General features: G+C 39.0%; 1 protein-coding gene across 12 annotated transcripts in view; it reads right to left on the bottom strand.

The window, feature by feature from the left end:
* The window catches only part of LOC131493669 (zinc finger protein 37A-like), a 126,362-nt gene that overhangs the window by 49,454 nt on the left and 61,212 nt on the right, over positions 1 to 15,696 (bottom strand). For 4 of the 12 annotated variants that reach the window (XM_058698286.1, XM_058698287.1, XM_058698289.1 and 1 more), the window contains one exon: positions 12,815 to 14,961. The exons of 2 other annotated variants lie outside the window; for them this stretch is intronic. In XM_058698286.1, coding sequence (XP_058554269.1) covers positions 13,508 to 14,961 — 1,454 coding nt within the window. In that variant the 3' untranslated portion in view covers positions 12,815 to 13,507. Of the gene's footprint in view, positions 1 to 9,702; positions 14,962 to 15,696 lie in introns of those variants that run through there. 6 more of the 12 variants (XM_058698282.1, XM_058698284.1, XM_058698283.1 and 3 more) reach the window with 4 other exon arrangements.

Genomic DNA, 15,696 nt, shown 5'->3' on the forward strand with positions numbered 1-15,696 from the left:
TCATCTCAAGTAGATACAAAAAATTTTTTTCCATGTGATGGGAAATCTTAGGATCTACTCTCTTAACAATTTTCATATCTACCATAGAGCAGAACTAATTACAGTCATAATGTTGTACATTACATACCCAGTATTTATCTTACAACTTAAAGGTTATACATTTTGATCACCTCCATCCAATTCTCGCATCCCCCACCTACCACCTCAGGGAACCACATACCTCAATTCTTTTGCTAGGAGTCTGTTTTTTGTTTTTGTTTCTTTGCTGGTTTTTAAATTCCACATTTAAGTGAGATCACACAGCATTTGTCTTTCTCTGTCTCACTTATTTCACTTAGCATAATGCCTTCAAACTCCATCTATGTTGTCACAAATGGCAGGGTTTCCTTCTTTTTGTGGATGAGTATTCCACTGTGTGTGTACCACACCTCTTTCCCTTCATCTGTTGGTAAACACTTCAGTTATTTCCATGTCTTAGCTATTGTAGATAATGCTGGAATGGACAAGGGGATGGAGATGTCTCTTCGACATTTTGTTTCCTTCAGATGTATTCCCAGAAGAGGAATAACCTGATCATACGGTAGTTGCATTTTTAATCTTTTGAGAAGAGTTCATACTATTTTCCACAGTGGCTGCACCAGGTTACAATCCCACAAGGAATACAAGTTTCCCTTTTCTCAACACCCTTGTTCATGTCCATCACTCTAATAGACCATCACTCTAACGAGCAAAAGATTCCTCATTGTGGTTCTCATTTGCAACTCTTTAGTGATTGATGATGTTGAGCACCTTTTCACGTACCTGTTAGCCATTTGAATATCTTCTTTGGAAAATGTTTGTTCAGATCTTTTTCCATTTTTAAATAAAATTGTTTTTTTTTTCTGTTGAGTTGCATGAGTTCTTTATATCTTCCAGATATTAACCCTTCATCAAATATATGGTTTACAGATTTTTCCCCCATTCCATAGATTGTTTTTTCCTTTTGTCGATCATTTCTTTTGCTGTGCGGAGCTTTTTATTTCAAGACAGTCCTACTCGTTGGGACCCCTGGGTGGCTCAGTCGGTTAGGTTTCCAACTTTGGCTCAGATCATGATCTCATGGTTGGTGGGTTTGAGCCCCACATTGGGCTCTGTGCTGACAGCTCAGAGCCTGGAGCTTGCTTCAGATTGTCTCCCTCTCTCTCTGCCCCTCCCCCACTCATGCTTTGTTTCTGTCTCTCAAAAATAAACATTAAAAAAAGACATCTAAATCTTTAATCCATTTTGAGTTCATTTTTATGGGGGAGTAATATAGGGGTCAAGTTTAATTCTTTCACTTGTGAATGTCCAATTTTCCCAGCACCATTTATTGAAGAGATGGTCTTTTCTCCATTGAGCATTCTTGGTTGTTTTGTCAAATATTAGTTGACTGTATATGCATGGGTTTATTTCTGGGCTCTCAATTTATTTCTATTGATCTATTTGTCTGTTTTATGCCAGTACCATACTGTTTTGACCGCCTTAGCTTTATAACATAGTTTAAAATCAGGAAGTGTGAACCTCTCACAGGATTGCTTTTGCTGTTCAGGGTCTTTAAGTTATTCCATATAAATTTAGGATAATTTTTTTTTTTTTTTGCTACTTCTGTAAAAAATTCCACTGGAATCTTTTCAAAAATTACTTAATGTTTTATTATTTATTTGAGGTGGGGAGAGAGAACACGAGTGGGGGGAGGGGCAGCAAGAGAGGGAGGCACAGAATCTAAAGCAGGATCCAGGCTCCAAGCTATTAGCAAAGAGTCCAGCACAGGAGACTTAACTCACGAATGGTGAGATCATGACCTGAGCCAAAGTCTGACGCTTAACCAACTGAACCACCCAGGTGCCCCATCCACTGGAATCTTGATATGAATTGCGCTGAATTTATAGATGGCTTTGGTTGGTATAGAGATTTCAAAAATATTAATTCTTATATCCATGAATATGGAATGTCGTTCCATTTATTTGTGTTTTCTTCAATTTCCTTCATCAATATCCTGTAGTTTTTAGTGAAGAGATCTCTCATCTCTTTGGTTAAATTTATTCCTAAGTATTTTCCTGTTCTTGATGCTCCCATGAACAGAATTTTATTTTTGAAAATTTATTGTTAGTGTATGAAAATGCTGCTAATTTTGTGTCCTGCAACTTTCCTGAAATCATAGCTCTAACAATATTTTGGTGGAGTCTCTATGATTTTCTCTATATAAAAATCATGTCATCTGCAAATATAGACAATTTTACCTCTTCCAATCCTATTGTGATACCTTTTATTTCTTTTCCTTGCCTAACTGTTCTTCCAGGACTATGTTGAATATGAATGGTGACAGGAGACACCCCTGTCTGATCATAAGTGAAAGCTTTCAGACTTTCACTGAGTATGATATTAGCTGTGGGCTTGTCATATACAGTTTTTACTATGTTGAGATATATTCTTTCCATAATTAATTTGTCATGAGTTTTTATCACGAACAGATGTTGAATTTTGTCAAATGCATCCACTGAGGTGCCTTATTGGTTTATGACATTGCTAAACATCTCACATATGAAAATGTAGAACGATGGCTGAAAGAACAGAGAGATCATGCTGATAGTAACATTGTTATCATGCTTGTGGGCAATAAGAGTGATTTGCATCATCTCAGGGCAGTACCTACAGAGGAAGCAAGAGCTTTTGCAGAAAAGAATGGTTTGTCATTCATTGAGACTTCTGCTCTAGACTGTACAAACGTAGAAGCTGCTCTTCAGACAATTCTGACAGATCTACTGCATTGTTTCCCAGAAAGCAAATGTCAGACAGATGTGAAAATGACATGTCTCCAAGCAACAATGTGGTTCCTATTCATGTTCCGCCAACCACTGAAAACAAGCCAAAGATGCAGTGCTGTCAGAACACATAAGGCGTTTCTCTTCTCGCCTAGAAGGCTGTGTCCATTTCCCAGGTCTGAGATTTAAATATATTTGTAATTCTTGTGGTCACTTTGCGTTTTATTACTTCCTCCTACTTATGAATTTTTCATGTCTTAAGTCTTTTGATTTTAGCTTTATAAAATCATCCACTTGCCCCAAATGACTGCAGGTTTTCATGCCATGGCTTCACTAGCCTTACTTTAATAAAATGAATGGATTCATTAAAAAAAAAAAAAAAAGATTCATCTACTGAATTTTTCTGCATCTACTGAGACAATCATATAATTTTTTTTAATGTGTTGTATCACCTTTATTGATTTGCATATATTGAACCATCCTTGCATCCCAGGGGTAAATCCCACTTGAATACGGTAAAAGATCCTTTTAATGTGCTCCTGAATTAGGCTTGTTGGTATTTTACTGAGAATTTTTGCATCTATACTCATCGGAAATATTGGCCTATAGTTTTTGTTGTTGTTGTTATAGTGTCCTTTTCTGGCTTTGGTATCAGGGTAATGCTGGCCTCATAGAATGAATCAGGAAGTATTCCTTCCTCTTCTGTTTTTTGGAATAGTCTGAGAAGGGAAAGTATTGCTACATTCCAATATGTTGTGGTATGTTGTCTTTCCATTTTCATTTGTCTCAAGATACTATTTCACCCATTTATTATTTGATACACTGGTTTTTGAGGGAGTGTTAATTTCCATGTGTTCGTGAGTTTTTCAGTTATCCTCCCATTACTGATTTTTTAATTTCATACCCTTGTGGTCAACGAAGATACTTGGTATGACTTCAGTCTTCTTGAATTTGCTGACTTGTTTTGTGAACATATGGTCTCCTGTATAAAGTGTTCCATGCATGCTTGAGAAGAATGTGTATTCTGATGTTCTGTGTATATGTCCATTAGGTCCTTTTGCCCTACAGTGCTGCTCAAACCCGGTATTTCCTGGTTGATTCTCTGTCTGAATGATGTATCCTTTTTGAAAGAGGAGTATTAAAGTCCCCAAATATTGCATTGCTGTTTATTTTTCCTTTTAGCTTTGCTACTTTTACCTTATATATTTAGTTGCTTTAATGATGGGTGCATAAATATATACAAACGTTATATCTTCTTGATGGATTGACACTTTTACTGTCATATAATGAACTTTTCTTTTACTATTTTTAGTTTAAAGTCAATTTTGTCTGACATAAGGATAGCTACCCCTGCTATTTTTGGTTACCATTTGCATGAAATATTTTTTCCATTCTTTCACTCAGTCAGTATGCAACTTAATGCTAGAGTCTCTTGTAGGCAGCCTATCATGGGATTTTATTGTTTTATCCATTCAACCTTTCTAGGTCTTTGAAGACTATAATCTCTTTACTTTAAAGTAATTATTGACAGATAAGGACTTACAATTGGCATTTTGTTATTTTCTTTTTTGTAGCTCCACTGTTCCTTGCTTCTTATCCATTTGTGTTTTAATGCCTTTTGGTGAGTATGCTTGGACTTCTTTACCATGTTCTTCTGCATAAATGCTACAGGTTTTTCCCTTGTGGTTACCATGAAACTTATATAAAGTATATTAAAATTATGTTTATTTTATTTATTTTTATTTATTTTTTATTTATTTATTTTTGGGACAGAGAGAGACAGAGCATGAACTGGGGAGGGGCAGAGAGAGAGGGAGACACAGAATCGGAAACAGGCTCCAGGCTCCGAGCCATCAGCCCAGAGCCTGACGCGGGGCTCGAACTCACGGACCGCAAGATCGTGACCTGGCTGAAGTCGGACGCTTAACCGACTGCGCCACCCAGGCGCCCCAAATTATGTCTATTTTAAACTGATAACTTAAATCCAACAGCATTCTTAAGCTTTACACTTTTATTTCTCCTCTGTCACACATTTTCATTATTGATGTTACAGTTTATATATATTGTATATTGAATAAAAGGTTATTGTATTCATGGTTATTTTTACTAAGTTTTTTTGTTTTTGTTTTTAATTTTAAACTAGTGTTGTCAGAGGATTATGCACCACCACAGAACAAGCCTAAGACCACACACACAAAGCCTCACAGGGCTGAGAGCTGGTTCCCTTTTCCACCCAGTCAGGGGAGCTCATTTAAAGCCCCACCCACTATTGAGTGCAGAGATGCCCACCCCACCAGGTAAAAAGCCTGACCTGAGCTCCTGGGAAGCTGCCTAGGGAAACAGCACTTGAGTGGAGATCATGGCCAGCAGCACTGCTTTATCTGCTGAGTTGAGGACACTGGCCCATACGGCCAGGGAACTTGGGACTACAATTCTGCTAGACTAGTTCCTCAAACAAGATATGCCAGCCTTGAGGCCTGTCGCGTGGTCCTGCCTGGGCAGGGAATCTACTCCATGCTCTGCCGACGCTGAATACAACCTCCATCCATTCTCACTGTAGAACAGTTAGAATAGGCAACGCAGTAACATCCTCATGAACCCTTCACTCTCTGCCCCCACCATCCTCAGACCACCACCTACCCCTGCAAGTTGCAAGACAGAACTAAGTGTCAAGTCCAGGCATAAAACACTTCAGCTGGGCAAGAAAGAAACCTTTCCCGGAAGTTTTCAGAACACTTCTGCAAACAACTCTGATGACAGCCAGAACACGGGCCAATCCCAAGCAAATCTTGGAAGGGAGTGTCTTTCATGACTAGCTTAATATAATTGTTCTTTACCTCTGAACCTTTCAAGGCCAAGGTGAGAAATTACAAGTTAAGGCACTGCCGTCAAGGCAAAAATGTGTTGGGTATTAAGAGTCTGTAAGAACCTACCAATTGTTTGAAAGTTAATTTAAGAAATAACAGCTAACACATACACAGCTCATATTAAATTGCCCCTATGAAGCAGCCACTACTAATGTCCCCATTTGACAGATGAGAGTCTGAGTACAAAAGATGGTAATTTGTCTCAAATCTAGTAAGTGACAGGGCCAGACATCATATGAGCCCAGGCAATCTGGTAACTAATTCTACGGCCTCCCCTACACTGGGAAGAAAGGAATAAGACAAAATATGTATCTACAACATCATAACACAAATGTACATGGTTCGTTATGCTTGGGCTATGCAACTCATCCCTAAGTGGATTGCTCATCTGAATGTTTCAGCTGGACATTTTCTTCATCTAATGGAAAGCAATACTGTGTTGAACTCAAGTAGTACTGTTAATATCTGCTTTCTTTAATTGGTATGGCTTATTTTGTGTAATCAGTATTTTCATTATACCCACTGATGGATCCTGACGCAGATAACAACTTCATAAACACAGTGTCTGAATTCTTTATTGAAGAATTAATACAAAACACTGGCCGAATCCACTTTTATATGCCAGCAAACTGAGAGAGAACATGTGTAATATATGGTAAAACTATAGAATATTACTTCACTTAACATGTTTATTGAATAGGTAAGACAGAGAAATTGGTTAGCTTTTAACATGGAGTATCTTTGTTATTTAGCACATTGAGAAGGGAACAAAGTACTTTCTGTAGTAAATTCACATACATAAGCACTTACTACACAGCGATCCCTCACACACACGCTTACTGCTGTTGTCCTAATTATTCATCTTGTGTTGTGTTTTTAAGTGAGATGGGGAAGCTGCTGGAGGAATCTAAGCAGAGAGTGAACAATGTCAGACTTTCTGCTTTTATTAAGGAACATTTACACTCAGACATGTATATATATATGTAAATATTCGCAAGTAACAACATCTGTAAATTGATTACACCTACAATCAATACTGAGACAAAAAGAACACGATGAGCACCAGAGGAGCCCCCTCACATTAGGGTCTGCAAGCTGCTACCATCCAGGCGACCACCTGGATTCTAACACCACATATTAGATTTGCCAGCTTTTTGAATGAAAAACATGTATGCAGCACTTAAGTCTTCTTTGTTCTTTGCATGCGTGTAATTGTGGTTTGTTCATTCCTACTGCTGTATAGCACTGAATGAACAGCACAGTTTATATACTCATTTTAGTGTCGTGGTCATGTGTGCCGTTTCTACTTCCGTTGAGAATTCTAGTACTATGAATATTCTTTCAGTAAACATGTATTTCTGTTGGATATATGCCTAGAAGTAGAATTACACAGCCAAAGGTACACGCATGTTTAGCTTTAGCAGAAAGAGCCTATTTTCCACAGTGTACAATTTACATTCCTACCAAACTCGTATTAGTCCCAGCTGCTTCGTATCTTCATCATCGGTTGGTCTTTTCTTTTTTACCACTTTAGCCATTCTGGTGTATACTGGTAATCACATATTCATTATGATTTGCTTTTCCTTGCTGACTAATGAAATTGAGCAACTTTCCACATTTACTGGCCACTTAAATACACTCTGTGAATTATGTTCAATCTGCTGCTCACTTTTCCTTTCCTGATTTGTTGGAGTTCTTTATATATGCCTTATAAGAGTCCTTGGTTTGATATATGCATTGCAATTATCTTCTCCCAGGCTGTGGCTGGCATTTTAACTCATGTTTTTTTGTTGTTGGTGGTGGTGGTTTTTGTTTGGTTTTTGTTTTTGAACAAACAGCACTTTTTAATTCTAATGTTCTCAAATTTATCTACACTTTTTTTAAAATTTAAATCCAAGTTAGTTAACATATAGTGTATCTATGGTTTTTGTTTTTTTGTTTAAGCTGTCTTAACCAAAGCTATGATGTTCGCTTATACTTTCTTCTAAAAGTGTTACTTTCACATCTAGATATAGTGTATAGTGGGTGGCTACAGTCAAAATGTTTCTTTACACACACACACACACACACACACACACACAGCTGACTAACTCACCATTTATCAAAATTACCATCTTTTTACCACAATATTAAAGTGTCACCTTTGTCATATATTAAGATATTGGGGCCTGTTTCTGGACATTGTTTATCCTTGTGCCTATACCACAGTCTTGATATCCAAAATCTAAGTCCTGCAGATTTATTTTTCTATTTTGATTGTCTTAGCTATGGTCACTGCATCTGCATATACATGTTTTTGAGACAGAGACAGAGAGAGCATGAGCAGGGGAGGGGCAGAGGGACAGGGAGAGAGAATCTTAAGGAGGCTCCACACCCAGAGCAGAGTGTGATGTGGGGCTTGATCTCATGACCATAGGAGATCATGACCAGAGCCAAAATCAAGAGTCAGATGCTTAACTGACTGAGCCACTGAGGTGCTCCTGAATATACATTTTAAATTCAGATTTGCAAATTTCCAATAACAAAACCTGCTGTTAGATGGTGATTGGGTTGCACTGAATCTACCACTCAGTTTTGGGGAAATGAGCCTTCAAAGTCACGAAGACAGTTATGTATATCCTTTCATTTATTTTGATCTTTAATATCCCTTAATTTGGTGGTGGTGCAGTTTTTGCATTTCTAGAACTTACTGTTTTTGGAATACTGTAAGCTTAACAGCGATGTAACAGTATTTAAAGTGTACAACTTGACAGGGTGCCTGGGTGGCTCAGTCGGTTAAGCAGCCGACTTCAGCTCAGGTCATGATCTCACAGTCTATGAGTTTGAGGCCTGCCTTGGGCTCTGTGATGACAGCTCAGAGCCTGGAGCCTGCTTCTGATGTGTCTCCCTCTCTCTCTGCCCCTCCCGTGCTTGTTCTCTTTCTCTCTCAAAAACAATAAACATTTTAAAAAATTTTGAAGTGTACATCGTGATATAATTTGATAAATATAGCTGAAAAACCATCACAATATAGTGAACCTACCCATCACCTATAGGGATCACTGCCCCTTTATTGCCTGACGTCCCCTGTCATGAAAACAGTTATTTCCTGGATTTTATCGGTTTCCTTTTTCCGTTTTTTTTGTTTTGTTTTTTTTTTTTTTAGGCAGCTAGGTAGATCTGGTCTCTGCTACTGTATCCTGAGTGGATACAACTGTCCTGCTATCACTTGTTTTCTATTTGTAGTTTTTTACACAGTGAGTTTGCTAATTCACCATTTTTAGTAACTTCTCCGTAAGTTTTTTTCACTTTTCCATGCAATGATACCACCTACCAATAATGAGTTGGCACTTCAATCTTCCAAGTTTTAGGCCTTAAACTTTCTTCCTTTTTGCCTTACTGACAAGCTAGAGCCTTCAGTCATATGTGAAACAGAAATGGTAACAAGCATTCTTGTCTCATTAATATCAGGAAGATATAGGTCAATACTTATTTATTTAGTATAATATTTGCTGTATGTTGGTTTCCTTTTGTGTTTGATGAACTTTCCTTCCGTTCCTAGTTTTGTTGGTTTTTAACCATGAAAGGAAAGTTTTTATCAAATACGTTTTCTGCATCTATTGAAATAATCAAATGGCTTCACTTATTTTTTCTACTAATGTGGTAGGTTACATCAACTACCTTAAACTTGTAAACATTTATTCTGAAATGACTTCACACTTAAAAAAGTCACAAGCGCAGTACCAAAAAACTCCCGTATCCCCCTCAGTCAGATTCTCCTAACCTCACTGCATCTCCTCCATCAGTCCTTCGCGCTGTGTGCGCAGGCACACGCGAGCACACACACTCTCTCTCTCTCTATTAGCCTTTGTCTAAAGCATTTAAAAATAAGCTGCAGAGGCACCTGGGTGGCTTAGTTGGTTAAGTGTCCAACTTCGGCTCAGGTCACGATCTCCTGATCTGTGAGTTCGAGCCCCGTGTTGGGCTCTGTGCTGACAGCTCAGAGCCTGGAGCCTGCTTCGGATTCTGTGCCTCGCTCTGTCTCTGCCCCTTCCCCACTCAGTCTTGCTCTCAAAAATAAACATTAAAAAAAATTAAAGCAAGCTGCAGCCATGAGGCTCCATTACCTCTACATATTCCAGTGTGTATTTTCCCCAAAGGCACTAACCTATAGAACCACCCAGCAATCATCCACATCAGGAAACAAACATTGATAAGCATGACCATCCAATCCATACACTGAATTTTGCCAACTGTTCTACCAATGTCTGGTCTTCATTTTTATTTTAAAATTATCTCCAGTCACCTCTAATCTGAAACAGCCTCTCAGTCTTTTTTGTATCTTTCACATAATAAAAAACTATAGGCTTTGCATTCACTAAAATAACCATTCATATGGATTCACCTGATGTTTCCTCCTAAATAAACATAGGTCAAGCTTTCTTTTCTTTTTTCTTTTAAGTAGACTCTACACCGAGTGTAGAGCCCAACACAGGGTTTAAACTCATGACCCTGAGATCAAGACCTGAGCTGAGATCAAGAGTTGGACACCTAACTCACTAAGCTATCCAGGCATCCTACAGGTCGTGCTTTCTTGGCGAAAATGCCACACAAATGATGCTGCCTCTTCTCAGTGCATCTCATCAGGGGACACATCATGCTGACCTGTCCTACTCCACTGGTGAGGTGAACTTTGATTGCCTGATCATGCCGGTGTCTGCCAGGTTTAATCACAAAATCACCCTTTCACCTCTGCAGCTGATGGGTATTTTGTGGGGAGATATCTGAAAATTATGCCATATCCTGTTCTTCATCAAAGCTCTACTCACAGACTCTAGTCTATGCTGACAACTACCTCCTGAATCAACTGCCCCTCCAATGGTTGCCCAATGGTGTTTTTCCATGTCCATTATTCTCCCTACATTTACTAACTGGCATTCTTCTGTACAAGTCTTCCCTTCTCCTTTATGAATTTACAAATTTATCTATATCACTATACATTAATGGACTCCCATTTTATTAATGGGAATTAATAATTCTGACGCTATGTTCAAACTGTCTCAAATCTGGCCAGTGGAACCTGACCAAGGTGGTTCTTTTGACTCCATGATTATTTGAACATTTTTTTACTGTCGGGCAGGTAAGATGATTCAGGTTCATCGTGTATTTCTCCCCATCTTTTACCTGAAACCAGCCATCACTCCGGAGACAGTCCCTTTTTTGGTGGAGGACAGCATTTAGACATTAGTAACCTGGTATCTGGTGTGCACACTGCTCCTGGGGTGTCATTGTGTGTAGGTCCTCTCAGCAGACAGATCCATCTCACACACACACCACACACACACACACATTTCTGTGAGTTACATTCCAATCCAACACCCCGGGATTTTCTAACTTTCCCCTCTCCATTTTCATGAAAACCTTCTCTGATCTGGCTCTCATCATCCTCAGCACATTTTCTCATCTGCTCAATGTTATCGATACTTTAGCCACGATGATCATCTCTTCCAGCTGCATTCAACACGTCTGATGCAAGTGTGCACATCACCACACCTTTCTCATCCCTTGTGGCAGGCCTGTTCTGACTTCCACTCTAGGAACGGAAGGCAGAAGAGAAACACAGAAAGCACAAGGGAGAAGGGAGGATGTGAGAGGAAGAAGAACTGGCCAAATCGATTTAATTTTAAATAGTAAATCCTTTGATTCCCCTAATAAACATTACTTGGTCCATGGATATGACTGGATTTTTTTTTTAAATTTAAGATTATGCACCTTAATTCATAAAATATTGGTAACTTTACTTTCCTGAAATGTCTTTTACAGGTTTTGGTATCAAGGTTGTACCATGCCCCCAAAATGAATTAGAAAAGTTCCATCTTCCATTCTCTGGAAAAGGTCATGGAAGCTTCCTATTATTTCCTTCTTAAATATTTGGAATAACTGCAGTGAAAGCAACTGTACTCAGAGTTTTCTTTCTGGGCAGTTTTGGTTCTTTTTTAATATCAGGTATCATTTGTACAACTGACCTCTGGTATGACCTTACCTTTACTGATAGCATGCTGTGCTCGCCAAGGGCCCATCCTACTAACAGTTCCAATCATTTTTTGGAACTGAATTCCAATCATTTTCTCTGTCCTGAATAAAATCGACTTTCGGACTAGCTTTTCAGGCTCCTTCCCGTCCTGAGTCAATCTTCTAAAAATTTGAGACTAGCTACGAGGCTTAAGCCTCTAATGTTGAAGAAATTTTCACTCCAGCCTTGACTGCTGAAAGTTCTGCTGGCTTCTGGTCTCCGCCCTCTCGCTACGAGCTTCACCCTCTACCTGAGCCAAGCTCAGGACTCAGGTTCCTCTGTGCCCAAAGCTGGCAAATGCTCCCAGGGGAAACAGGTGCATTTTGCCCGGGGAACTTTCTGTGACTCACTCCTCTCCTGAATTTTACCTTTAGTCCTCTTTGCTCCTGCAGCAATAAGCTGCATTGAAACAGATGCTTTTTGTGATGTTTCTCTAGTTGTTCTCACTAGGGCACCGACCTGCTACAAGTTACTACCCAGCACTGGAATCTACTTGTGCTTTTTACTTATTTTTACTTGTGCTTTTTTAAAGCTTTATATTTAAGAATGCATTTTTAAATGTTTATTGAGAGAGAGGGAGAGGGAGAGGGGGAGAGAGAGAGAGAGAGAGAGAGAGGCAGGCAGGCTGAGAGAGGTAATCCCAAGCAGGCTCTGCGCTCTCAGCATGGTGCCTAACATGGGGCTCAAATTCCCGAACCATGAGATCACAACCCGAACCAAAATCAAGAGTTGAATGCTTAACCAAATGAGCCACGCTGGTGCTCCAAAGAATACATTTTTGTATGTGACTATTATGTTTTTTGGAAATTGTTACATCACCTATGGAAGTATTGAGTATGTGGAGAGACAGAGCGGGGTATGGCAAGTCACCCCAGCAGGGTGACACTGAGAGAAACGTCAACGCCTGCCAGGGAAGAGACCACCGACGCTTCATGCGCACTCAACTTCTACTGCCTCCACTAAGCTGTGCGTGCAGCAACCCACCTTTCCCCTCTGACCCCCTAGGCCAGGATGAGCCGCTCTCAACAGTCTGCCCCAGAAGCATGAACACATCCTGCTGGCAAGCTGCCCATCCATGAGCCAACAATCCAGAACCTCTCTCTCTACCTGGGCATCCGAAAGTCCTCCTGGTGGGTCCTCTTGCTAAAAATCTTCTCTTCTTCTGCAGATGCATGAGCCTCTGACTTGCTTCCAACCGCTGGTCCCAGCGTGCTGTGTTTTCACATCTAATACCTTAAACAGTGGGGAATAACAAGCCCAGCAATGGGCCAAATTGCATCTCAACAAAAATACAAAGCTATTTCTAAATGAAAATCATCCTCCACCTTAAATTGCCAGAGATCCTTCAATTCAAAATATCTGATGCATAAGCTTAGATTTTAACTTAAAGCTCCCACACATTTAAAATAATGTATTTTATCTAGTAACTACTGATATCCACTGAGATGCTACACACAATAAAATAGCACAATGCTTTCCTATAGCTTCCTACAATCTGTGCATGTTCTATAGCCTGTGGATCAAGTATTTTCTACCCTGTGAACATTAATAGAGGTTTCTAACTTGTGAGGTGTGGCTTTGGGCGATTTGCTGATAAGGTGTTCTCCACTCTGAGATTTCTGATATATTCTATGGTTCAAATTCCAGCACTAAAGTTTTCTGTATTCAATAGCTTCATATTATTCTCTCCCCTCTATAAGTTCTCTCCTGTATTGTGAGAACTGACTTTAGACCTAAGATGTTTTCAAAATCATTACAGCAACAGATTTTTCTCCCCTTTTGCATTCTTTTTCTATAAAATCTTGACTTCACCCAGAGTGATTTCCCCCATTTATTACATTTATAGGGTTTCTCCCCAAATGTGTTCGTTGATGTACAGTGAGTTTTGACTTCACATAAAATGATTTTCCACATACGTCACATTCATAGGGTTTTTCCCCTGTGTGTGTTCTATGATGTGCAATGAGTTTTGACTTTACACAGAATGATTTCCCACATTCATTACATTCATAGGGTTTCTGTCTTATGTGAGTTCTCTGATGAACAATTAGGGCTGACTTCTGACGGAAGTTTTTCCCACATTCATTACATCCAAAAGGTTTCTCCCCTGTGTGTCTTCTCTGATGTTCTGTGAAACCCGAGTAGTAGCAGAAAAACTTCCCACATTCAATACATTCATAGGGTTTCTCACCTGTGTGAGTTCTCAGATGTTTGGTAAGGGTTGACTTCTCAGAGAAGGATTTCCCACATTCATTACATTCATAAGGTTTCTCCCCTGTGTGAGTTCTTCGATGTTTAATGAGGTCTGATTTTCTAAGAAAGGCTTTCCTACATTCATAACACTCGTAGGGCTTCTCCCCTGTGTGTGTTTTCTGATGTACAGTAAGGACTGACTTGAACGAGAAGGCTTTCCCACATTCACGACACTCATACGGTTTCTCCCCTGTGTGTGTTCTTCGATGTTGAGTGAGGGTTGACTTTTCACTGAAGGATTTCCCACATTCCTGACATTCAAAAGGTTTCTCCCCTGTGTGAATTCTCTGGTGTTTAATGAGGTCTGAATTCTTGTAGAAAGTTTTCCCACATTCCTGACATTCACAAGATTTTTCCCCTGTGTGTGTTCTCTGATGTCTTGTGTGGGCTGACTTCTGGTTGAAGGTTTTTCCGCAATCATGACACTCATAAGGTTTTTCTCCTGTGCGTGTTCTCTGTTGTACACCAAAGACTAACTTTTCACTGAAAAACGTTCTACATTCATTATATTCAACCACATTGTCAATTGAGTGGCTTCTCTGAACTGGAATGAGGTTTGACTTCTGGCTGAAAGGCTGAACACTCTGATGCTCAAAGAGAATGGATTCCTCAAAGAAATTTTCTCCACATTCATTAAATTCATACTGATTCTCTCTTGGATGTGTTCTCTGATGAGCCACGAGGGATGACATATCACAGAAGATCTTCCCATAATCAGTGTGTTCACAGGAGTTCTTTCCTGTGTAAGTTTTCTTATGTACAACAAAGAGTGAATTCTCATGGAAAGCTTTCCTACATTCACTGTATTCAAAAGGTTGCTCCAAAATCTGAATTTTCTGACGGTGAACAAAATCTTCATTAAGATGGAGGCCATTCCCATTTTTATTATATTTATAAAGTTTCTCTTCAGAATGAATTCCTTCATGCTTATCATTATGGAGCCAATTTCTACCTTTGTTAAACTCATTGAACTTCTTTCTTGAATAGTTTCTACTGCTATTAATTAATTCTGAAATATAAATAGAGTGACAAGGAAGATTAGTTGACAGGAAAATTAGGAGAAACAGAATTAGTTAGGTTTTGGGGAGTGGGCAAGTTTAGGTCATTATCTTCTCACATCTAGATTATGACAACAGTATACACATTTCCAGTCTCATCTCTCTCTTCCATTCTACACAACAGCAACAAATCAAATTTCTAAGAACTCTAATTCAAAAGAGAATAGCACTATAACCCAATCTCTAATATCTAATTCTGTTACTAGCTCTAAATCACTAGCAATAAAAACATGCAACAAAATAGCAAAATCAATGAGTGGTCAAGCCAGCCTTGCCACAGGATCATATTTACAGCTCTTTTCTGATTTATAGATATTTTCCTTTATTCCATCTGAGTTGTTCAATAGTGAACCATCAAACCCTCTTCCAATGCTTTCTGGCTTTTCCCCAACCAAATCTCACCTGATTTAACATTAGTCTTCAATCCTGCATACACACACACACCCTTCTATATCTTTGCAAAACATGAAAACCTACAATTCTAAACCTGGTCCTAAAACTGTCATTTACCTTTACTTTAATATTTTTTTGGTTATGCATGCTCACCTTTACTCCTCTGCTATCTACAATACTATATTTGTAATGATATATCATACGATACTGTACAAAACCCATAATAATACTATTGAGTCCTATAACCTAAGAACTGACAATATTTTTTACAATGGTATCACACTGAAGAGAAC

The sequence above is a fragment of the Neofelis nebulosa genome, chromosome 13, assembly GCF_028018385.1.
Source record: "Neofelis nebulosa isolate mNeoNeb1 chromosome 13, mNeoNeb1.pri, whole genome shotgun sequence".
NCBI classification, from domain to species: Eukaryota; Metazoa; Chordata; class Mammalia; order Carnivora; family Felidae; genus Neofelis; species Neofelis nebulosa.